The following is a 25,260-nucleotide window of genomic DNA, read 5'->3' on the forward strand; positions in this document are numbered from 1 at the left end:
CCTGACCCCTGCCTTTTGGCCCATCAATTTGGGGGGCCCTCCCCACCCTCTTGGAGAACTCTGCCCCCAGGTTCTACTATAGCCTGACCTTTTCCCAGCTGCTAACATAGCTAGTTCACCCAGGTCTGGGTAGGAAGTCTCTGGCAGGCTGGTTTTCTACACTGGCTCAAGGCCTGGGGGAGAAGTTTGCACGTTAGATCCCCGCAGAAGTGGCATCCTTGTACTCAAACCTCAGGCAAGGCGTACCCTTCTCTGGGCCTCAGTCTCCCCATCTGTACCGTGTCCTAGTACAGATCGCTCTGTACCACTTTCCTCATTTATCACATGACTTCCACCCCTGTGAGAGGGTGACCAGATTTAGCAAATAAAAATACAGGATGCCCAGTTAGATCTGAATTCCAGATAAACAACAAGTACTTTAATGTTTTATATATATGGGCACATATACATACATATATGTATGTATATATACAATAAAATTTACCATTTTAACCATTTTAAAATATACACTTCAGTGGCATTAAGTACATTCCCATAGTTGTACGGCCACCACCACCAACCGTCTCCAGCACTTCTATCTTCGGAAAATGATCTCTGACCCGATTAAACTCCCCATATCCCCCTCCCCTCCTCCAGCCCCTGGCTCCCACCATCTATTCTGTCTCTGAATCTGACTCCTCTGTAGACTGCCTATGAGTGTGATTACACAGTATTTATCACTTTGTGTTGGGCTTATTTCACTCAGCATAATGTCCTTAAAGTTCATCCCTGTCATAGGATGTAAAACAAATAACTTTTTAGTGTAGACATGTCACAAATATTGTACAAGACAAATAATGCATGGAACATACTCATCCTAAAAAAAGTATTTGTTGTGTATCTATCTGCAATTCAGATTTAACTGGGCATACTGAATTTTATCTAGCAACTCTCCCTACATATAGCCCTTTTCCACAAAGCAGCCAAAGGGATCTTTTAAAAAACACACATACACAAAAACCCAGCTTTATTGATATATAACGTACATACCATAAAATTTACCTGTTTTAAATGTACAATTGAATGGATTTTACTGTATATTTACAGAGTTGTATGACCATCACCACAATCTAATTTTAAAACATTTCCATCACCCTAAAAAGAAACCTCAGACTCATTTGCAGTCACTTCGGATTCCTACTCCCAGCCCAAGACAACCACTGATATACTTTCTGTCTTGAAAGATGTGCCTTTTGGGGACATTCTATCAAATGCCATATGATATTGGATCGTAGACTATGTGGTCTTTTGTGACTGGCTTCTTTTGCTTAGCATATTGGTTTTGTGGTTTACTCACATTGCACTGTGTATCAGTGCTCTGTTTCTTTTTACTGCTTACTAGTATTCATCGTAAGGATATATCACATTTGACTCATCCATTCACTCACCGATGGATAATTTCCTCCTTTGGGCTGCTGTGAAAAATGCTGCGGTGACTATGAGTGTAGAAGTTTTTGTGTGGATGTCATTTTTATTTCTCTTGGGTAATACCTAGGGATACAATTGCTGAGTCAGATGGTGAGTCTGTTTAATTTTGTAAAAAAAAGTATTTTTGAGCAATATTTCACATGCATAAGAATATGGGGGTGGAGTGGGGAAAAAGAACCACAACTTTATTATAAGGAAAATACACAGCAAGACAGCAGGAAGGTGGTTGGGGTGGAAGATATGGAAAAACTCAATCACCAAACAAGCTGCCCAGACATAGCTTTCTGTTGTGGAGGAGACTGATTTGGCACTTATCTCACTTGCCTTTCTTGATTCAAAGAAACCTGCTCTTTCCAGGGTTAGGCCCCATTTTATAATCTATTTCTTCCTGGGCATTTGAGAAACGTGGTGTAGTTCTCAGGCTTTCAAGATATAGACGATATGAGAAGGGAAGGATGTAACAGCCCTTTCTTCCAATGTCATCCCCATCCCCATCCCTCAGTATTTGTTGATGTCAGAGATGAACCCTACAGAAATGGGGCAACTTAGGCAGCAGTGTGCTGAGCAATGAGGCTGTGTTGACGAGGGAGTGAGCTGCATCAAGCTGGCTAAGAGGTAAGCGTACAAAAGGAAAGCTTCTGAGGGATTTGCAGGCAGAGGTATATTGGAGCCCACAGTCCATCTGTTCCCAATGCGTCGGCAGCAGAGCCTGTCCTTGGTCAGGGATCTCAAAGGTTGTCCCTTTCACCGTATGTAGCAAGACACACATAGCCTGCCAGCTTCAGAAACCCGTTTTGCTTGGGGTGAGACGCTTGCTTTCACCCATAAGGATGTTTCTTTCTTTCTCTCTCTTTTTTTATTTAAGATTTTATTGGGGAAGGGGAACAGAACTTTATTGGGGAACAGTGTGTACTTCCAGTTGTGGAGGGTGCCGTTCAGCTTCAAGTAGTTGTCCTTTTCAGTCTTAGTTGTGGAAGGCGCAGCTCAGCTCCAGGTCCAGTTGCCGTTGCTAGTTGCAGGGGGCACAGCCCACCATCCCTTGCGGGACTCAAAGAGTTGAACCAGCAACCTTGTGGCTGAGAGCCCACTGGCCCATGTGGGAATCGAACGGGCAGCCTTCGGAGTTAGGAGCACGGAGCTCCAACCGCCTGAGCCACCAGGCCGGCCCCCATAAGGATGTTTCTTGAGACTGAGTTCTTTGTATCCTATGATCAATCCCTCCAGTTTTCCCAACAAGTTAAAGCAAAACCTAAATTTCTCACCAATGGTCACAAGGCACGATGATAGGTTCTCAATGGACGGCTCCAGCCTTATCTTCCTCCCTTACCCCACTCACTCACTCCTTCATCTCAAACTCGAATGCTTGCAATCTCTATCCCCCCTCTGCCCCAAAGCCCTCCCAGCACCCACATCACTGTATCAGTCAGTTTCCATTTATCTCAAGTCTCTAAAGCACCTCCTCCAGAAAGCTCTCCTGGTCCCCAGGATACACGAAGTGCCCCCCAGTACTCAGCTTTTTCTTAAACACTTTGGCTCTTCTACTCTGAGTTCCTAGCAGTTGACAAGGAGAAAATTCTGAGATGTCCTAAATTAAATTACAGCAGGACAGAGGGAGGAAGGAAGAGACAAAAAGAGGTTAATCAGTTAACAACTGCAGTGCAACACCAACAAAAAACTGCTCACATCCCATAGTGTACGTTGGAATTATAAATGAACTTCCAGGTGGTTAAAAAGAAAGAAGAGCTAGGTACCCTCCAACCCCAGGAGCCTCCGCTTCTTGTTTACACATGAGCTTTACGGACTCTGCTGCTTCTTTCTATCCCAGAACTAGGCCCATTTCACTTCACTTTCTCCCACCCCTTTGCCTATAGCTAATGTAATTCTTTCAGACAGAGTACATCTCCTCCCCACCTTCCCTGACTTGATGCATCAAAAGATCTGCAAACTCTGAGGTGATGGTCATGTTGTCTTTCCTACCTAGCCATGCTGCTGGTGGTTTCGACTCCTTGCCCCAAGAACGGTCTCTTTTTTCCTGGCAGTGGCCTAATAAACCCTTTCTTTTACAAAGACTTTCAGCCCTGGAAATTAAATTTTTTTGTTTATCACAGTTAATTACAAAGAAATCAACATGTCTTTGCTCATGTCTTTGAGGGCAGGGTACCAGGATCTAGTGCTCCCAGTATTTCCTAATGCCAGGCACAGTTTCCAGCGTCTTAGGCGAGGTGAAGTCATTTAATCCTCATGCCCCTGTAACATTATGAGTCCCATTTTTCAGGCGGGGAGACTGAGGCACAGAGACATTAAGTAACTCGGTCACGCATTGCTCAAAACATTTTTCTTGAATGAATTAAAATCTATACTGGATATTTTGTGGCTTTGGCACATGGTGCTCAATAAATTTTTCCTAAGTGTTTTGTATTTTTCGTGGCTGTTTATTCTAAGACGCTCCACGGCCGCTCTTTCCCCTGAGCCCCGCCCCCTCAGTCAGGCAATGGCGCGTCCCTACTTTGCGTTAACCTCGCTTATAATATCCAATGGCGGATAGCTGCTTAAGCCCCTCCTCCTGTGGTAGCCAATGGCCGCTCCCTACCTTGAGGCGCTTGTCTTGTGGTATAGAATGGCCCGCAGTTTATTTTAAGCCCCGCCTCCCGGAGCGGAGGCTATCAAATGACCCGCCGCCTACATTGATTGGGCCTTCTTTTCTGTGGTAGCCAATGGCCTACCTCCTACATAAAGTCCCTCCTACTGTGGCGGTCCATGGCCCGCCCCTCTAACGTAGGCCCCGCCCAGAAGGAGCCTTGCCGCTCGCCTCTTCTCTCTCTGAGCGCCAGTTTCCCTCCTTCCCCCTTTCCCCTTTTACCTCCCTTAACCTCCTCCTCCTGCCATTAGGCCTCTGGGTCACGCCCCTTGGCTCTACCCGTTATCCAATCCCGTTAATTTGCTTTTCTCCAACCCCTCTTCTCATTGGTCTCCGCGCTCCTCTATCCCCGCACGTGTCCCTGAGCGACGGCATTCCCCGCCCGTGACAGTCGGAGGGCGGGACATCCGGAGGCGCGCAGCCCAATAAGACCTCTCCGGTCGGCTGTCCGAGCGGTCGTTCCCGCCCTCTCCGCTCCCCGCTCCCGCCCCCAGCTTCGCCTCCCGCTGCCGCCGCCGCCGCCGCCGCCGCCACAGCCGCTGCCGCCGGAGCCACCAGAGCCGCCGTCGCTAGCGCCGCCGCCGCCGCTTACCGCGGCCTGGGCTTCCTGCCGCCAGCATGCCGCACGCCTTCAAGCCCGGGGACTTGGTGTTCGCTAAGATGAAGGGCTACCCGCACTGGCCGGCCCGGGTGAGGCCGCGCGGGAGATGTGCCAGGCAGGGGGGGTGGGGCAGTAGGGGACCCAGGCCTGAGGGACCCGCGCGTCGAGGGTCTGTGGGGCCTCTGGCCTGAGGGACCCACGTGCCTGGAGGTCTGGGGGTCTGGGGCCTGAAGTACCCGCACTCCGGGTGTCTGGGAGTCCCGGGCCTGGAGACCTGGGAGGGGGGAGCGGTTCTGGGGGCCTTGGGGCGGTCTGAGGGACCCTGGGCTTGGGGCACCCGCAACGCCGACGGTCTGGGGGGCCCCGGGCCTGGACCCGCGTACTTGAGGTCTGGAAGTCTCTGGCCTGGGGGACCTGCGCGCTGAGGAGCCCAGAACTGAGGGACGTGGGGTTTGAGGGACCTGGGGCCTGAGGGGGCAGGGTTCAAGTTTGAGGGCGGTCCGTGAGTGTGAGCTGAGGCACGTGGAATTGGAGGAGAGGGATCAAATTGATGGGAAAGGGGTGCCCCAGACTGAAGGAATGTATTGGGGAAGCCATGAGAAGCCAAGTTTTGAGGGGCTGGGGCACGGGGGCCATGTGTGAGAGTGGCAAGGGATTAGAAGAGTAAGGGAGAAAGGTTGAAAGTCAAGGCTGAGAGAGGCCAGGGCTGGAAATGTAGCTGGAGGTCTCTGTTCAAAAGGTCACTGCATCTGAGAGGACTTGATTTGATAATGCTAGGGGCATCAGGGACCAGAGGTTGGAATAAAACTTGTTTGTGGAACCTTGTGCCCCACCCAGAGCCTGGTGGAGGAGGTTGGTTGGGACATGGGGTGGAGGGAGAGCTTGGGGTCGGATGGATTTCCCAGATGCTTGAATGAGACAGACCAGATCCTCACCCTGGGAGGCTCAAACCCCAAAGAGAGAGCATATAAGGGAAAGGAGCTAGGCCAAGGGAACTTTCGGGATCCCCTTTGGAGGAAGTTGGGATCCAGAGGACCCAGGTGATCCAAGGGGTTCAGGTCTGAAGGGTAGTCCTGAGCCAGATCTGCAGAGTGGAGTTCTAGACACTATTTGGGGCAGTGTGGAAGAGGGATATGGAAGTTATTGTCAACGCCAGGTCTTGGGGCTAAAGTCACCCCAGGGCTGAGGTCGGTGGAATATGCATGGTAAGACAGAAGGAATTTGGGGGGTGGGGTGCGAGGCCCGTGCAGCATCAGGGGCAGTGGAAGGAGAAAGCGGAAGGTTTGACTTGAATAGGAGGGCAGTGGGCAGTCCTGTGGGTTGGCTAGAGATTTCAACCTGAATCCTCCCTCCCTCTGGATGGAAGTAAGCAGAAGGGCATCAAGCAGAGTTGAGGGTTTGGGTGCAGGGAGGCTGCCACAGCATGCCAGCAAGCTCAGGGACCACAGACCAGGCAGCCCTGAAAAAGCAGTCTGGAGCTGGTGCTGCCACTAGGGTGTCTGGGCCTCAGGCTCAGAGGTGGGTCCTGGCTGAGTCCAGAGCAAACAATGGCCTGGAAGTCATGCTGAGCTGGGCCTCAGGGTGATGGAGTTTGGGGATGCTTCTGTGTGGGAGTGGAATGCTTGGGATGGATGTGGGAGGCTCACAGCCCAGGGCCAAAGACTTCAAAAAGTAGCCCAGAGGGGAACTGAGGAAGGAAGGTGGTGGTGAGGGGGGTGGAGCAGGGGAGATCCTAGCAGCCACCAGATCCCATGCGTTGAAGAGGATGGTAAGGAACTAATGGGGACCAGAGAACCCACTCTAACCTGATTTGCTCACTCTTATTTTCTTGGGGGATACCAGAGCGATGAAACTTTATGGGCACTTCCCTTCTTTCCAGAGTACCAGCTTCTCCCTCTTCTCCGCCCCTTCTCCAGTCGGCTTTCTTAAGCCCTGAACATTTCCAAGCACCTGATTGGAAGTGAAGGGGCTGCTGTCCTCCTGTGTGACTGACAGCTGCCGGAGCCCATGGGCCTGTAGGGAGAGGGTGGGACTTCCTGGATGCTCAGGGCCTGTCTCCTGCAGCCCACCCCCCAGCCTCTGCATCTTTGGAGCTGCCAGCTGCAGCCTCTGGGAAACCCAACCACCTGATGACCTCTTAGGAAGGGAGTCTGGTGGGAAGGTCCTTGGGAGTTCATAGAAGCTAAGCTTGACCCCACCCCCTTGCTGCTCAGAGGACCATTTTTGGCTTTGCTCAGGTGAAGCACCTACCTTGGGGGTAGAGAGCACCCTGGTAGGGGGAGAGGGGGTGAATAGAAGAATGCAGATGCCTCACTGGAAGGTGATACATCTTCCTAAGTTGAAAACCCCTCCTCCTGGCATGCTTTCCCCCAAGTAACTTGGCTGATTTCTGGGTGATTTCCTGGGTTAGTGAGTGAAGCTGCCCCGCCCTGCAGCTGCCCCCTTACTGGCCTCTCACTGCAGATTGATGACATCGCTGACGGTGCCGTGAAGCCCCCGCCCAACAAGTACCCCATCTTCTTCTTTGGAACACATGAAACGTAAGTGTCCCCTGCTGGGCTTGATTTTTCCCTACTGGTGCCTCCCGGGGTGACCTGGCTCACCTGGGACCGGCCATGGTTCTCTCCAGAGCCTTCCTGGGACCCAAGGACCTATTTCCCTACGACAAGTGGAAAGATAAGTACGGGAAACCCAACAAGAGGAAAGGCTTCAATGAAGGACTGTGGGAGATCCAGAACAACCCCCACGCCAGCTACAGCGCCCCTCTGGTGAGTTTCTGGGGGTGGGGGCCGGCTGGCGCGGGTTCTGCCGAGTCCAGGCGGCTAGGTGGTCTTTGCGTGCGCTGGGGACCAGCGGTAGCCTTAGCGTATCTCATAGAAAAAGGAAAGGCCTCTGGGGCAGGGCTCTTGCCCTCGGTAGTGCTGACAATTGGGACGCTGTGGAGTGTTGAGCAGCATTTCTGGCCCCAACCCACTTGATGCCAGGAGCACCCTCCCCACCCCAGTTGTGACAACCAAGCATGTCCTAGTGTCCCCTGGGTGAGGTGGAGGGGTATAGGCTCACTCCTGGTGAGACCAACTGCACTGAGATTAGCCTGAATTTATAACAGTATTGTTGGAGCTTTTACAAAACCTTATGTTTTCTGAGGAAAACATTTTTTTTTTTTTCTTTCAGTAACAACCCCCACTTCTGCCATTACTGCCAGAGTTTAGACTCGGAAATAGGCAGCAGTTAGTAGATATGAGAGTTCTTGCTTAGGTGGAAAAAAAATGCCAAGAACCCCAGAAATGACATCTCAGTGACAGATCGATGTCTGGAAACATTCGGGGAAAGGAAAGCATCTAGAAAAGTTGAAGTTAAATTCATAAAAACTTACGGAAGATGGTGGAAGGATGGCATAGGGGTGCCTTCCTCTGAGTAGTTTGGGGTGAGGTGCAGATAAAGGGAGGTTGGTCCAGATATCTCTGCTCTGTTAGCCACCGCTTTTGGGGTTTCTGCTGGTGGTACGGGGAGGTGGAGCCACCTGGCCTCAAGAGCAGTGGGCTTGAGATAGGCTGGGAGTGAACCGACCGAAGGGGCCAGAGCTTGGCTGGTAGGGAGGAAAAGCACCTCCGGCACAGTCTGCGGGGCGGGAAGCAGGAGTCCAAGAGGGTCCGGTTTGTGTGTGCAAAGGACAGTAGTTCTGTGGGACCTGGTCCTGCTTGAAAACGTCCAGTCTTGAGATGACCTGGGTGTGCTTCTCCCGTGGCTCTGTCCACCCACTGATCCAGCATACACTCTGATATCGACACCTACCGTGTGCCACATGCTGTACTGGGGACCAGGATCCAAGGTGACTCAGATGTACTTCTTGCCCCCCAGGTGCTCATGGCCCAGAATTTGGGATTCACTCAACAGATGAAACAGGCTCACGTTTAGTAAATGTTGGGGGCATTAGACTTTTACCTCCCGTGATGGGTCTGGGAGGCGGAGGTCCCTGCTTTGATACCTGCCCTTTCCCTGTGCTTTGCATGTCCCTGACTTGGGTAAAAGGATCGGAAGGTCTTTAAGGTGGTTGAGTTTTCATGAGATCCTTTTCTGTCCCCAGCTCAAGTTCCGCTTGGTTATACCCTACGCTTATTGACTCCTGGTGAATCGTCACACCATTTCATATGTATTGCACACACACAGCTTGCTAAGTACCACATAGATACCTACCTTTGAGGACACAAAACTCAAAAATGGTGTGACCTTAACATTAAAGCAGCCCCGTACAGACTCCCTAAGTTGAGAAGTAGCTCTGAGTGTGAGAGCTTAGCACTGCTGTTTGGTTCTCTAACCAGTCTGTGCCTCCAAATGGAGCATCGGTTTAAAATGTAGCTCCCTGGCCCCACTCCTAGATGGTTCGGGGTAGTAGTTTATGGCTGAGGCCTGGGAACTGGGGGGTGTTTCTTCCCACGCATTGTACTTCTGATGGAGCCAGTCCATGGGCAGGCTTTTAGAAGCATCGCTTTATAGGTACCTGAGCAGTCTCTTCTTGCATCCTTGAAGTTTGTAGTTTATTTTTACATTTCGAGTGGGACTGCAGACTTGTGGTACAGAATTGAAAAAGTACGAAAGGAGCGTGCAGTGAAAAGTTGGTCCTGCCTTCCAGTCACTCTGTTTCTATTTCCTCTTAAGACAGCCACAGCCACCAGTTCCTTATATATCTTTCCAAGATCTTTTATTCTAAAACTCTGTATTGCTTATTTTTCCCAGCATATAATTCTTTATTTTGCTTAATTCTCTAAATGATATATCTTGACAGTGGTCCATGTCAGCACGCAGAGAACAGCCTCATGCGTTTGGCAGCCTTAGCTCACTGGTGATCCCATCGGGAGTGTCCGGCAAGGCCTGTTCCCGCATCCCCTGCCAGGCCAGGAGGTGGAAAGTGGTCGACTGGTGTGGTTCCAACTTCCTGTCCTTTGCTTCACACAGTAATCTTGAGAGTGGAGTGGGTCAGTAGCATCTTCACCATTTTGCAGATGAGCGAGCTAAGGTCCAGCAAGTTTGCTTGATTGCCCAGAGGGACCCAGCTAGAATCTGAGACCTCTTAGACCCAGACCAGGGTTTGTCAACATTGGGGGCTGGACCATTCTCTGTGTGTGTGTGGGGGGGCGTCCTGGGCACTGTGGGGCATTGAGCAGCATCCCTGGCCCTATGTACTTAATGCCACAAGTACCCCACGTTGATAACCAGAATGTTAGACATTGTCAAATGCCCCCTGGGGAACAAAATCACCCCTGGTTGAGAACCACTGACCTAGAAGGATCCCAGTTAATATATCCTGGTCACCGCTAGAGGAAGAGGTAAGGGGACCTGTCCAAGGTTCTCAAACTGGTTATAGCTGAGCTGGGACTAAAACCCAGGCCTTCCTCTTCCCAGACTGAATTCTTTTCCCTCCAGCCAATACAAGCCGTGGTGGGAGCCTGGGGGAGGAGGGCCCAGAAGAGAGTAACCTCTACCCAATGGCACCTGGGGTTAAGAGCCCTGCTCTGTGGGCGCCTGGACCTGAGTTCAAGTCCTGGCTCTATCACTTGCTCATCATGTACCCTGGGAGTTGCCATCACCCCTCTGAGCATCAGTTTCCTCATCTAAAACAGGACCATCGTCGTACCAGCCTCATAGGGTTGTTGGCAGAATCCAGTGGCAGGTACAAAATCACCCCTGGTTGAGAACCACTGACCTAGAAGGATCCCAGTTAATATATCCTGGTCACCGCTAGAGGAAGAGGTAAGGGGACCTGTCCAAGGTTCTCAAACTGGTTATAGCTGAGCTGGGACTAAAACCCAGGCCTTCCTCTTCCCAGACTGAATTCTTTTCCTGGTCACCGCTAGAGGAAGAGGTAAGGGGACCTGTGTACAGTCTCACAGTAAGTGCAAGGTGGTAGTTGGGAATGAGGTCAGGCTGGACTTGACCTTCCCTTTCTATCTCAGTCACCTGATCCGTTAAAACGGTGGCAGAAATGAGCGCTCATCTCACTCACTCAGCCACGGGGTGTCAGGATGGTTGGGCTTGGACGTTGGATGGCTCTCGGCTTTTATTTCCTGGTTCCTCTCGGTGCTGCCAGCATTCCCGTCCCCCAGACTTCACGTGGATCAGATTTCCCAAAACTTTGCCTGCAGACAATCAGGTCCCATGGGCCAACCCAGATCAGAGTTTCTGCTTTACCCATAATCACAGTGTAGGGTGAGTCACTTACCTTCCCAGAGACTCGGTTTCCCCAGTCGAGGACCATGCCCATTGGTCCCAATTACCTGACCAGGCTGTAGAGGCACAAATCAGATAACAGTTGGTCAAGAGCTTGACAGAGAAGCGAGAAGGGATTTAATAAGCACCAGCTGTGTGCAGGGCCCAGGCTTAGCAGCCAAGGCAGACCTGCGTTGCACCCCGGCTCTGTCACTTCTTTCCTATGTGATCTTGAGTTGTCACACCTCCTTTTCCCTCTTCTGCAAAATGAGAATGACAGCTCCCACCCGATGCACAGAGGACGATGAGCTTGGTGTGTGCTGGTTTGCGCCTGACTGACTAACGCTGGCTCCTAGCTGCGGTGATGCTCACCCTTTCCCCTACCAAACATCTCTGGACCAGCCAGTCTGCCACTTGCTCTCCAAGTGACAAATGAGGGAGAGCGTCTGCCTCCTCTACTCACCAGTGGTGCTCCGCCCTTGAGGAACGAGTGATAGAAACCCACCGTGAAGGGGGAAGGCGTGATTCTTCTAGCATTTTTGGTTTGGGTCTTGGCCTACTTTAAGTTCCACTTTTTAATCTTGTCAAACAGCCAAGGCCCTGCACTCTGCCTAAGGGCCCTTGGTCACAGTGACTCAAGGGCGACAAAAGGGGATTGGCGCTGATCTGCCAGGTCCTGTCTACACCTGGTTCTCATTTTTTTTTCTTGCCTGTTAAATAGGGATTGTGGTGAAGGCTGGGCGGGCTCAGGACTCCCCTCCCCTCCCATCCCCTCCCCTCTTTTCCCTTCCCCTCCCCTCCCCTTCCTTCATTTCTGGAACATGGCTTAATACATGTGTGAGCAAGGAATAGAGAGGAATGACTGACCACGTCCCTTCCTGGCCTCTCCCTTTCCTCCCCCCGCCCCAGTCTCTCCCCTGGTGTTGCTGTCCCCAGTCCAGTGGCACCCATCTTTCTCCTCCCACATTTCCATTCTCTTCTGTGCGTTTCCACTTTGACGTGCTGCCGAGACCTGGCCTCAGCCTCTGTTCATGTCCCCTCCTCCCTCCTCCTGGCCACCCAGCCACTTCCCTGTGCTCCTCATGCTGGTCTCACTTCATGCGTTCGGTCCCGTCGGCGCAGCCCTGGCGACTCCTCTTGAGCCCCCTCATGTCCCTTTGGTCCTCCTTGCTTTTCTCTTGGCCATTGTGCATACTCTGCTCCCACCCACTGAACCCTGACTACCATCACAGCAGGAGAATGTGGCTTTGTTTTTTTCGTAATGTCTTTTTTTTTAATTGGGGTGAAATTCATATAACAAAATTCATCATTTTAAAGTATGCACTAGGGCGGCTTTTAGTACGTTCACTATGTTGTGCGACCATCACTACTATCTAATTCCAGAACATTCCCATCACCTCACAAAGAAACCCCTCCGCATTAGCAGTCACCCTCAATTCTCTCCTCCCCCCAGTCCTAGGGACTACTAATCAACTTTCTTTTTCGATGAATTCACGTATTCTGGACATTGCATAGAAATGGAATCATATATTTGGTCCTTTGTGTCCGGCTTCTCTCACTGAGCATGTGTTCAAGTCCATCCACGTTGCAGCCTGTCAGCGTCACTCCTTTCTATGACAGTAGTATTCCATTCCATAGCTATCCCACATTTTATTTATTCATGAGTAGATAGACATTTGGGCTGTTTCCAGAGAATGTGGCTTTTTAGAATCTTAATCTCTTTCTTTCTTAAAAAAACACAACACAACAAAACAAAAAACAGTTATTTAGAAAAGAAGAACGTATCATGAAATAACCATTTCAGATTTTACACCTGAACTTGGCTGGGTGCCCAGGAGCGGTAGCGGTGCCTCCCTGCCCCCATGCTGTGTAGTAACTGCGTTTACTTGTCTGTCTCCCCATTAGACTGTGAGCTCCCCGAGGGCAGGGACCCTGTCTAACTCGTCTCTAGCCCCAGCACCCAGCACAGGGCCTGGCACAGAGTAGGTATTCCGTGACATTCATTGGATGAGTGAATGATGGCTGAATACAACCGGGGCCCATCCATTTTCCTCCCACAAACATAAAACATCCAGAACAAGTTCAGAAAGGGACCTGAGAAAGCCCTATGGCCTGACTGTCATTATGCCATCTGCCTGATCTCCTCGAGCCTGGAGAACTGCATGATATGGCCCAGTCTAACCCCGCAGGTTCTCTCCTGCCGCTTGCTTCTCCCTTGCTGTGCCCCGCCACAGCGCCCTCTCCAGGTTCCGTCGGGGACCTTCACTCATGCCAGTCCTGCTTTTCCGAATGTGTCTAGCCCCTCTCCCTTTGCATGCTTGGAACGACCCCGCAACTAAACTGCCACACCCTCTGTGGGCCCCTGACCGCACTGTACTCCCACTGCTTTGCACCCACCTCTCGCTAATTCCTTCCCACCCACGTACTGATGTTTTTCTTTCTGCCCATCACCACGATGTGACATTGATTGGTGTAAGTGGCTATGGTCAGTCTCGCCCACTAGACTGTAAGCTCCCCAGGGGCAGGGACCATGCCCTGTTCACATCTGTTCTGTGCGCTCACCACCTACCTAGCACAGTGCCTGGCACCCAGCACCTGCCCACAGACAGTGACTGAGTGTGTCAGTGAGCCTGGCATGTGGCTCGCATAGAAGCAGCACCACATAAGTGTTTGCTGTCTTTGTGGCTTTCACTGCCTGAGCGGGCAATTTGGGTAAAACAGAAATTATCATGCCTTGAAGTTCAAGCCCATAGGTTGGCTTTCTCCTCATAATTATGAGAATACTACTACTACTACTACTAATAATAATAATAAAGCCTTGAGGACCTCTTGCCAGTCTGGGCACTGTCCTACGTACGTCATATACCACTTGTGTCTCATCCTTGCCGTCGCCCTGTAAGGCCAAAGTGGTGGCATTCCCATTGCTCCAATGTGGAAACTGAGGCACAGAAACTTGCCCAGGGTTTGGCGTTGAATCCCACAGTGCTTGAATCCTAGTGCTCACCACACACCTGTCCATTTCAACCTCCCACCTCAGTTCCCTGGGCTTTCTGGGCCTCAGTTCCCCCATTGGGAAAGCGAGGAGGCTGGACCCTGACATTGGAGAGCCCGCCGCCAGGGGCGCTGTCCTCTGGGTCGCTGTCCTGGTTGAGAGATGCACCCAAGCCTGGGGTGACGCTCGGTCTCTGCCCCCCGCTCTCTAGCCGGTGAGTTCCTCCGACAGCGAAGCCCCCGAAGCTGACCCGGCGGGCGAGAGTGAGGATGACGAGGACCGAGGGGTCATGGCTGTCACAGCTGTAACTGCCACAGCGACGAGCGACAGGATGGAGAGTGAGTCAGACTCGGACAAGAGCAGTGAGAACAGTGGCCTGAAACGAAAGGCAGCAGCCGTGAAGGTAGGAGTGGGGGGGGGGGCAGCCCAGTGATACCCCAGCTCTTCCTCCTCCCACCCTGAGCTTGCATCCTGCAGCCTCCTCTCCCTTTCCTGACTTTATTTTTTCAACATGCATTTTTTAAAAAATTGAGATATCATTCACATACCATGAAATTTAGCCTTTCAAAGTATACAATTAAGTGGTATTACGTATAGTCACTACATTTCCGTGGCATTAAGTATACTCAGTACATAAACAGACATCACCACTGTCTAATTCCGGAATATCCCATCACACCAAGAAAGAAGCCCCGTCCCCATCAGCAGTCACTTCCCATCCCCCTCCCCAGCCCCTAATGACTACGAACCCACGTCCTGTCTGTGGATGTGCCTGTTCTGGACATGTCCCATAAGTGGGACCACACACTGTGTGGCCTTGTGTGTCCGGCTTCTCTCATGAGCACCGTGTGTTCAAGGTCCATCCACGCTGTGGCGAGTGTCAGCGCCTCCCTCCTTTTCACCGCCGAGTAATACATCTTTGTATGGATGGACCACATTTTGTCTATTCATCTGTTGATGGCCATTTGGATTGTCTTCACTTTTTGGGTATTATAAATAATGTTGCTGTGAACATTCATATACACGTTTTTATGTGGATGTATATTTTCAATTTTCTTGGATCTGTTCTCTTTCCTGCCTTTATTTTTCCTCCGTTGCCTTTTGACTGCTTCTAAATATTTGGGTACAGAATGAAAAGACCAGGATCTTGCAGCAAATTCTTTTGACTAGAGTAAGGCATTCTTTTTATTATTTTTAAAAATAATTTTGTTTTTGGTTCCAATGACAATAAGCCATACTCATTGTAAATAAGCTAGAAGAGGCAAAAATCATAAAGGAGCTAGTAGAAAATACCCACACTATCTGAGGGGTTTCTGCACCAAGGACTGGAAATATCCTTATATATTTCTCTCTGATTTGTGTGCCTCACATGGTGTGTGAATGTGTGTAGTACAGAATTGGCAATATGTACAAACAATATGTGTCTTGCTTTTTTCCCCCACCTAATATTTTAAGTGTTTCCTTGTCATGAAATACTATTTTAAGGTGCAGGTGTCAGTGGTTGAGAAGTCTGTGATGTGGATGAATTCTAACCAATATATTAAGATTGTTGGGCATTTAGTTTTCCTCGCAGGTTTTTATGATTTATACCTTGTGGTTTTTTTTTTGTGTTTTTTTTTTTAAAGAGGGCGCAGCTCACAGTGGCCCATGTGGAGATTGAACCAGCAGCCTTGGTGTGATTAGCACCGCGCTCTAACCAGCTGAGCTGACCCACCACCCCTCCTTGTATTGTTTTTTAAAATTCCCTGTTACTTCTGTTGTTAGAAAAGTTAAATAGAAATATATAGAAAATGAATGCCCCCCCCCAAACCCCCTTAGAAATCACTGTTTATAGGTCAGCATACGTTCAAATGCTTCTCGCTAACTTTGCATTAAATAACTAAGTTATTATTATTATAACACGTTTTAAGAATTTAAAAGACCTTTTTACTTGTAACCCTACCACACTGGCATCCTCCATGCTTCATTTCCCAATCCGTCAGGGGCTGTGGTCTTCAAAACCATCTTGTGTTTAGTGACCCCATAGAGGACCTCCTTTTCTCAGGGTTTGATAGCAGAGCCCTGCCATCAGCCCTCGTGGAGTGGGGTCCTCCTGCTCCTGCCCAGGGCCCTGGTGGGAGGGGAGCTGAGCTGGGCATTCTGACTCAGCACTGCTTGCCAGCCCCCCCAACCTCCTTTCACATCTTTGAAAATGCCAAGCTTCCTTCCACCCCAGGGGCTTTGCACTTACTGTTTCTTGGCCCTGGAAACTCCTCCCTTCATTGGTCGTGCCCTCATCCTGCAGGCCTCTCAGCGGCTTTCTCCCACCACCCCTGTAAGGCGCTCCCCGTTGCTCTCCACAGGACTTACTCTTCTCTCAGATCCTTACTTAATGTTTCTGTGTCTCCTGACAAGTTAAGTGGCATGAGAATAGGGGCCTCATCGCTCATTGACATGTCACCAGGCATCGGATTTGCTCGGGCCGTCATAACAAAGTATCTCAGACTGGGTGGTTTACACAATGGGCATTTATTTTCTCATAATTCTGAAGGCCAGAAGTCTGAGACCAAGGTGTGGGCAGGGCTGGTTTCTCCTGAGGCCTCGCTCCTTGGCGTGTAGATGCCATCTTCTCCCCGTGTCCTCACGCGCTCTTCCATCTACGAGTCTGTCCTGATCGCCTCCTATAAGGACGCCAGTCAGATTGGATCAGGACCCACCCTAGTGACCTCGTTTTAACTTATTCCCTCTGTAAAGACCCCCATCTCCAAATACAGTCACATCCTGAGGTACCAGGGGTTAGGCTACAACATAGGACTTTTAGGGGGACACAGTTCACCCTGGCCTTGGAAAGGGCATGGAGCAGGGACATGCTCCAGAAGCAGTTTTTAAGAGAAGAATCGAGTCTGTCAGTTGTGACAAAATAGAGGCAAAGTGCTTTATAAGTAAACAGATGCCCCAATAGGAAAGACTGGTTGTCACTGGGCAGAGACCTATTTCTGAAGCTCAGGTTTCTATGCTTCCTCTCTTCTGTATAAGAACTCTTCAGTTGGCTTCTTTGGGTGGGCGTCAGTCCATGAATCGCTGAAACTGAATTCAGAATTGTGTGCATGTGTATGTGTATAGAATTTTTTTTATTGAGGTGAGATTGATATACCAGTTAACCATTCTACAATGTGCAGCTCAGTGGCACTTAGTACATTCAAAATAGCTACCACCATCTCTTTTTCCACAATATGTGCATACATGTTTTTCTAAGGAAAGGATCTCTGGTTTGTTGTTTCCCTTTTTTCTTTTCTTCTTTTTATCTTAATAAAATACATGTAACATAAAATGTATCATTTTAACCGTTTTTAAGTGCACAGCTCAGTGGCATTAAGCACATTCACATTTTTGTGCAACCATCCCCACCATCATCTCCAGAACATTCCCATCTTCCCAAACTGACACTCTGTCCCCATTAAACACTCACTCCCCTCCCCTCCCGCAGCCCCTGGCACCACCATCCACTCTCTGTCTATGAATCTGACTCCTCTGGGGACCTCCTGTGAGTGGAATCATATAGTATTTGTCCTTCAGTGACTGGCTTATTTCACTCAGCATCATGTCCTCAAGGTTCAAGATCCCTGGTTTTTATCAGATTGTCAAAGGGTCCCTGCTGTCCCCGCAAAGATTCCTGAACCTCAGCTCTTTCCTGGGCTGAGAGGGGTCAGGTGGGAAATGGCCCTGCCAAGCACACCGGCTGATCAGTTTGGACTGCTCCCCCTGCAGATGTCGGTTTCAAAACGAGCCCGGAAGACCTCCAGCGACCTGGATCAGGCCAGCATGTCCCCATCTGAGGAGGAGAACTCAGAAAGCTCCTCTGAGTCAGAGAAGACCAGTGACCAGGTGAGCAGGTGGTTGGCTCCTTGCGTGGGTGGGGGACGGATGCACAGGTGGGAGCCTAGTCGTGGGCCTGTCAACGGGCCCTGTTCAGCTCCCTTCTTTCTGCCCAGGACTTCACCCCTGAGAAGAAAGCCGTGGTCCGGGCGCCCCGGCGGGGCCCCCTGGCAGGACGGAAGAAAAAGGTAGAGAGGTGTTTTGTTTTTTTGTTTTTCATGCCCACCTGGAAGAAACTGCTAGAGCTTCTCTCCAAGGTCACCAATAACTGTCCACGATTAGAGTATGGTCCTTTTTGGAGGAGGATAGGGCGTTGGCCACAAGGAGACCCCAGGGTCGCCACCTTCTGCCTCTGGCTTCACTGATGGCCTCAGCCCATAGTTTCTGAGTGTTATGAGTGCAAAGCACCTTCCCGAGCAGGAGACGATCTGGCTGCCGCTGCTCCTGACCGGAACTTAGAGGCTGGTCTGGAAAATGGGATGCTGGGCTGCTGGCATCGAAAGGGCGTGAAGCACTTTTAGGTGCCCCATGTGAGAGAGCAAGAGAATATGTGTGTGATGTGTATGCATGTATAAGCGTGTTGTGTGCATGTGCAAGTGTGTTCTGTGTGTGCACATGTGTATGAGTGTTGTGTGTTTGTATAAGTGTGTGTTGTATGCGCTTGTATGTGTATGAGCATGTGTATGGGTGTAAGTGTGTGGCATGTGAGTTGTATGCATAAGTTGTGCATATGTGTGTTTGCATGTGTGAGTATGTACAGGCATGCCTGTGTGCATGTGTATAAGCTGGTGTTGTAGGGACATGTGTGTATGTGTATGATGTGTGCATGCATGTGTGTGTGTGTGTGCGCGCCGTGGGCCCAGGACAACTTGGGCTCGTAGACAGTGCAAGAGGGCAGCTTATCTGGTTGCTCATCCAGGCAAGATTTTGTGGTATTTAAAAAGCTCTTGCCTCTGGGAAAAAACTGTATGTCATCTGCACCCCGCACTTCACCAAGGAGGGAGGTCTGGGGTGATTACGTATTGTGACTGCAGGCACATCCAGGGGTGCCTGTGATTTCAGGCCTAGAGGAAGTATTTCTAATTTGGGGGGAAGATTTTTGCGAGTTAAAGGGCTGCAGGGGTCACTGGGGCCTGCCCTCACCTCTGCACCCGGGCCTCTCCCAGAAGCCTCCCTCGGCCTCTGACTCAGACTCCAAACCAGACTCCGAAGGGGTCAAGGGTCAGCCAGTGGCCGTGGCCAGGTCGGCCTCGTCGTCCTCCTCCTCGGCCTCTTCGTCATCCTCCTCTGACTCAGACGTGTCGGCAAAGAAACCTCTGCGGGGCAGGAAGCCAGGTAGGACCGCTGACACTGGTCCTGACCCGGTCGGTACCCAGGGGCCCCGCCCGGAGGACGGTGCGGGAGCAGGCCACCCTCTCCTTTTCCGTAGCTGAGAAGCCTCCCCCAAAACCCCGTGGGCGTAAACCGAAACCTGAAAGGCCACCGAGCACTTCGAGCAGTGACAGGTGGGTGATGGGCGGGGTCGCCTCTGGCAGGGTCCTCAGCCACGCCTCGGCCAGGTCCCAGGATAGGCCCCTCCTAACTGGCCCGCACCCTCAGTGACAGTGACGAGGTAGACCGCATCAGCGAGTGGAAGCGCCGGGACGAGGAGCGCCGCCGGGAGCTAGAGGCCCGGAGGCGCCGGGAGCAGGAGGAGGAGCTGCGGAGGCTGCGGGAGCAGGAGAAGGAGGAGAAAGAGCGGAGGCGCGAGCGGGTCGATCCTGGGGAGGCCCCGCACGGAGGCAGCGGGGGCAGCAGCGGCGACGAGCTCAGGGATGAGGATGAGCCTGTTCGGAAGCAGCGTGTTCGGAAGGGCCGGGGCCGGGGGCCGCAGTCCTCGTCTGACTCAGAGCCCGAGGCCGAGCTGGAGAGAGAGGTGCGTCCAGCCGGGTGGGGTCTCAGGGCCCGAGAAGCAGGATGGGGAGAGACGAGGGACCAAAGAGGCTTCTCCCTAACGCCCAGCCCTTCCAGCAGGTCCATTCCTTTATCCAGCATGTTTATTGAGCACCTGCTGTGTACGAGACACTGCTCTGGGTGCCAGAGACGTGGCAGGAAAGCAGTGGGTGACACACGGAAACCTCTGCTGTTAACATTGCGCACGAATCACGAGAATCTTCACGAGGGATTTAAATCCTGCCTTACGCAACGTGTTAATGAGCTGACGTCTGAGGGAGGGAAGGAGTGGACATTAGGATGCTGCGTGGGGCGTTGCAGAACATTCAGTGCTAAGGAGAAAAAGAAAGCAAAGGGAGGGGCGTGAAGTGTTCCATTTTAATGGGGAAAACCCTAAAAGCATCAGTTTATAAGGTGACACTTAAGTAGGGATCTGAATGAAGAAAGAGGGCATCTGGGAAGATAACCTGGGAGAAAGGCATCCTAGGCTGAGAACACAGCCAGTGCAAAGGCACCAGAGCCAGGACTGTGCCTGACGTATTAGAGGAACAGCGAGGAGTCCCATGTGGCTTGAGCAGTGACAAGGGGGGGAGAGGGAGGCGGTGAGGGCAGGGTGGGGACAGGGGCAGGTTGTGCAGGGCCGTGTGGTCTCTGGGAGGACTTGGGCTGTAAAATCCCAAGGGAGGTGGGAGCCCTGGAGGGCTGTGGGCAGAGGAGGGGTAGACTTGACTCAGATGTCTACACATGTCCTCTGGCTGCTGGGGGGGACCAGCTTGTGGGGTGAGCATGGAAGCAGTTAGGAGGACGCATGCCAACGGGGCAGTGGTGGCCATCAGGCTCCATGTGGTCTGCGGGCCTGTCAGCTCCCCACCCTCACGGCACTCACAGTCCAGCTTGAACCCGAGAGTCTGCCTTCTCAGGCCATCAAGTTCTAGACTGAGGCCAGGATCCCACTCAGTGGGATGGGGGAAGCCAGACAACATCCTGTTCTCTCCTAGCACTCTCCCTTTTGTCCCAAAGGGGGAACCAAGTCCCCTGCCACAGGAAGCCGCCTCCTCCACGGGAGGAATTCGGTGGGGCTGCCCCACTGTTGGGCAGTCCTGTCAGGGCCTGAGAAGTGGCTGCTCAGGGGCTGACTGGGCACAGGGATCCTTCTCAGCCCATCCTGTCTGTTCCCCCTCCTCCCAATAAGGCAAAGGTAGCGGCAGGAAGTGTTGTGCGGTGTCTCCAGCAGGGACAGTTCAGGGGCCTGGGGTAAAACCCTGCCACTCCAGCCCCTCTGTTTTGCTGCTGCAGGCGAAGAAATCAGCTAAGAAGTTGCAGCCACAAAGCATGGAGCCTGTGAGGAGACCCAGCCAGAAGGAGAAGAGAGGGCGCCCCGAGGAGAAGCCCCGAGCCAGGTCAGTACCCACTTGGCCTGTCCTCCCTCAGCTCCCTGGAGGGCCCCACCTGCCCATCCTGGTCCCCAGGTTCTCAGCCTTCTGGGGACCTCTCACCCCTCATGGTAGGGGCTCGCTTCCGAATGCAGTCTGGTAGACAGATCCAGTTGAAGTATCCCCTGCTCCAGTACTGGGGTCCTCAACTGGGTGCTCCTGGCATCGAGTGGGTGGGGCCAGTGATGCTGCTTAACACCCCACAGTGCCCAGGACGCCCCACAGAGAGTGACCCCAGTGTCATCAGTGCTGAGGGGGCAACTAACCCCCAGACCAGTGGTTCTGAAACTTTTTAAGTCCAGGGCCCACCGAGGTGGGGAGACAGCTCATCTCCCTGCCATTTGTAAGTGGTGTTCCAGCCATTGGTTGGAATCTGCCCACTGGGCACTTGGCAGCCAGACTGCAGAGTGGAGCATAGAACTGGAGCTGCCGTAACAAGCATTCTGTCGTCTAAGTGTCCAGTTGCAGTGCTTTTTAATAACTCATTCACTAGGTTTTACGTACTAGCCTCTAATCCTCAGCCACATACCAAAAAAAATAAATGAATTCTGGGATTTTACACGGTTTGCTCACTGGAGCCAGAGGAAGGGCTGCCATCTGTATGGCCCCCTTGGGTGCCTGCCCTAGACTGGATCATGACAGCCCTGAACCCCCCAGCTTCCAGGGCCTCCTGAAGCCCCTGGCCCTCCTCAGTGGGGAGGACAGCGGTGGCCAGAGCACAGTGGACTCGGATGTTGGTCAAAGTCCTAAGGGGGGTGTCTCTTCACAGGCCCATAAAGGTGGAACGAACCCGGAAGCGATCAGAAGGGTTCCCACCGGACAGGAAGGTTGAGAAGAAGAAAGGTGAGGGCCCAGCTGCCCCAGTCGCTGCCCAAGTCTTGTACCCTGAGGCCGCTGAGGTCGGGATGGGGGAATGTTGCTTCACTCAGGCAGATCCTCGGCCAGGTCTGGGTGTGGGAGCCTCCACATCCCGCTCAGGCCCAGGCAGTGTGTTCTCTCCTGGCCATAGAACCTTCCGTGGAGGAGAAGCTTCAGAAGCTGCACAGTGAGATCAAATTCGCCCTGAAGGTCGATAACCCGGTGAGACCCTCCTCGGAGCTGTGGGAAGCCACCTCCCCTGAGCCAAGCAATCCCCAGACCCCCTCACTGTCTAGAGTTCCCTTAGAAGTCTCTGGAAACAGGCAAATCCTGGGTCCCTCTAGGTGGGCGGGGTAGGGGTGCTTGTTTCCATTCTGTGTCCCCCGGCTGGGCCATCCTGAGTTGCAGTGCTTAGCCTTCCCACCAGGTGGCGCTGTGGGTTGGCCCCGAGGCTCCTCCAACTTCTGGGTTTTTTCCACCATCCCTAGGGTTCTCCATCACTCAGCCATCCCCGAAGGGAAAGCCCCAGGGTGTCCTTCTTTAACCTGTTGGGCCTCTTAGGTGCTGCCCCTTCTTACTCCTTCCCTCCCTTCCTGTAGGATGTGAAGAGGTGTCTGAATGCACTAGAAGAGCTAGGGACCCTGCAGGTGACCTCACATATCCTCCAGAAGAACACAGATGTGGTGGCCACGTTAAAAAAGGTACGGCGGAGGCCCATGGTAGGAATAGGTTGGGGGCAGGTGGGTCCACGCAGGTTAGGGTCTGCTCAGGGAGCCGGGTTCCTGGCCACAGCCACCCTGGGTTGGCAAGGAGAAAGCCAGGCTTGGGGGAGTGCCAGTCTGCAGAGGAAGTGTCGTGGGGGTGGTCGCATAGGGAGGGTTTCGGGTGGGGCTGAGGCCAGCTGCACTCCCTTGGCGGGCAGATCCGCCGTTACAAAGCCAACAAGGACGTGATGGAGAAAGCCGCGGAAGTCTACACCCGGCTCAAGTCGAGGGTCCTGGGACCAAAGAGTGAGGCCATCCAGAAGGCAGCCAGAACCGGGGTGGAGAAGGAGCGGGCCGAGGCGGAGAAGGGCGAGGAGGCACTGGCTGGAGAGGCGGCTCCCCTGGAGAGGGCAGAGGATGAGGCCGAGGCCGGTGAGGAGCTGGGTGTGGCAGGCTGGGCTCCTCCCCTGCCTGGACGTGGGATGGCACGTCCTGTCGTTGCTCTCTGTGCTGGCCTGGCTGGATCCCCAGGGCAGCTGGTGCCTGGTACGCGCACACATCCATGCTGCTCACGGGCTCTGTGCCCTCAGGAGCTGGGTCGTGAAGGAGGCTGGTGTGTGCAGGCTGGGTGTGTGTGAGTGCTCCTGGGAGGCAGACCTCGGGCCGGACCTGGAGGGCCATGGGGGGGCTGAGAGGAGGAAGACGATGGCTCCCGCAGGAACCGTGGCCTCTGGGAGTGGGAGGGTGTTCCTTCCTGCTGGAGTCACCTGGTCCTGATGACAGATATGGGGAGCAGCCCTTCAGACTGGCGTCACATTGGTTCAGCTGAAACCTCAGCAGCCTGAGTGATAGCCCAGAGAGGGCGTCTTCCTGTTTCTGTCCCTGCCGTAGCCACTTGTTTACTGGCCCCCCCGCTTCAGGGGCCCGTGCTGGCTGCAGAGACCCCCGCAGCCAGCCCCGGCCTGATGGAGCCGACAGACCCCATGTGACTGGGACACGGAGGTGACTGGGCACATGGGACGAAGGCCCTTGAAGAGGGTCGGCTACCCTGTCCGCTCAGCGGGGAGGGGTCGGGGCCTGGATGGCGGCCTCACAGTGGCCCACGGTGCCCTGTCCCCTCCAGATCTAGGTCTCTCAGCCTCAGTGAATGGTGAGGCCACATCCCAGAAGGGTGGGAGCCTGGAGGACAAGGAAGAGGAAAAAGGACAGATTGTGGAAGAGGGGCTGGTGGGGGGCTTCTCCGAAGACCAGCTGCACAACGAGTAAGTGTTGCCAAGGGCCGCAATGGTGGGGTGACTTTCCGAGAAGGGAGGTGACTTGCTGAGAAGGCGCCCTGATGTCTCAGTTGCTCTCAGTTGGCGGCTTGTCCTGGTCAGGGTCTCAGGGACCTGGCCCCCATGTGGTGGCCTGCCACCCCCCACCTTAGCAGCAGACCCACAGGACCGCCCGCTGAAGGTGCTCTGAGAATCTGAGCTGCCCCGGGGGACAGTGGCTTCCTCCTGACTCTCCAGGAGTGGGTACAGGCAGGCTGTTTCACAAGTCTGCTGTGTGGCCATGCTGAGAAGCCCGGACCATTCACTGCGGACCCACGGTGCTGGGCACGGCGGGGGGAGAGCCGGGCGTTCAGTGTCAGTGGTAGATGGAGCTAGACAGGCAGAGGAAGGCCGCCTGCTCACCCCCACCGTGCTGTGCTCCACCAGCAGCGCGCGGGAGGGCCCCGACCTGGACGGGCCTGGGAAGGACCGGCAGGAGCGCGAGAGGGTGCGTGTGGACTCTGAGTCCCTGGACGACGAGGACAGCTGAGCCCCGGGCAGCCCATCACGTAGATGCCCATAGGCCTGCCCCACTCCTTCCCGGCCGCCCAGGGAGCAAAGAACTGTTGGGGGAGACGCTGTGCTCTTCATTTGTATTCGTCCCTCTGGGTTTTTTTTCTGCCTAATTTCTGTGATTTCCAACCGACACAAAATGACTATAAAGGGTTTTTTTAATGAAAAAAAAATCACTTTTATTGGTTGGTTTTCTAGCATTACTGGTACAGCTGGGCTGAAGCTGGGGAGAGGTCTGTTGTGGTCCAGGGCTCGCGTGGAGACAAAGCATTTTAAGCCATAGTGTCACCGTATACAATGAATGTGACGGTTCTAACGGTGCTCCTGGTGGTCCAGCAGGGCTGACAATGAAGGAGGGGAGTGGGAGCAAGGCCTTTCCAAAAATAAAAATGGAGAACTAAAACCCTCTGGATTTTGCGGCTCCAACAGAGGCTGTGGTTTGATCGTCCTGGGTTTGGCTGCCGGTGCTGAAGCAGGAGGAGCAGAGGCTGGGAGGGCAGGGCCGGGCCTGGAGCCGCCATGTCTCCCTGGAAGCTGCTGCCTTGCTCCACTGAGTCAACCATTTCCCGTCCTGCTCAGGTTGCAGGTGGCCCTGGGACCCCCAAGGCAAGACCAAGGGTCCTCAGCACCGCCCGTTTGGGGCATTCAGGCCAGGAAGTGTGCTGTGGGCCATCTGCTGTCTTTACGTGGTTAGCGTAAGCATTGGGGGCAGGCTGTGTGACTTTGGGCAAGTGGCACTCCCACTCT

The 25,260-nt window shown here is 52.9% G+C and overlaps 1 protein-coding gene across 2 annotated transcripts; it reads left to right on the plus strand.

Annotated features, from left to right (window-relative positions):
• Positions 1 to 4,557: 4,557 nt before the first annotated feature.
• Positions 4,558 to 24,925, plus strand: HDGFL2 (HDGF like 2). 2 transcript variants are annotated; one of them, XM_019744018.3, is made up of 16 exons: positions 4,558 to 4,795; positions 7,170 to 7,246; positions 7,336 to 7,474; positions 14,117 to 14,308; positions 17,653 to 17,769; positions 17,877 to 17,948; positions 18,927 to 19,095; positions 19,190 to 19,265; positions 19,360 to 19,675; positions 20,989 to 21,092; positions 21,895 to 21,968; positions 22,135 to 22,205; positions 22,583 to 22,684; positions 22,906 to 23,119; positions 23,811 to 23,949; positions 24,388 to 24,925. In XM_019744018.3, exons 1-16 carry the CDS (start codon positions 4,724 to 4,726, stop codon positions 24,488 to 24,490), a joined length of 2,037 nt encoding a protein of 678 aa, XP_019599577.2. In that variant the 5' UTR covers positions 4,558 to 4,723; the 3' UTR covers positions 24,491 to 24,925. The 2 variants fall into 2 exon arrangements, with proteins under 2 accessions (XP_019599577.2, XP_019599578.2); XM_019744019.3 differs by having other exon boundaries at positions 4,583 to 4,795; positions 24,391 to 24,689.
• The last annotated feature ends 335 nt before the right edge of the window (positions 24,926 to 25,260 follow it).

The sequence above is a fragment of the Rhinolophus sinicus genome, chromosome 15 (assembly GCF_057876585.1).
Source record: "Rhinolophus sinicus isolate RSI-liver-muscle chromosome 15, RSI-T2T, whole genome shotgun sequence".
NCBI lineage: Eukaryota > Metazoa > Chordata > Mammalia > Chiroptera > Rhinolophidae > Rhinolophus > Rhinolophus sinicus.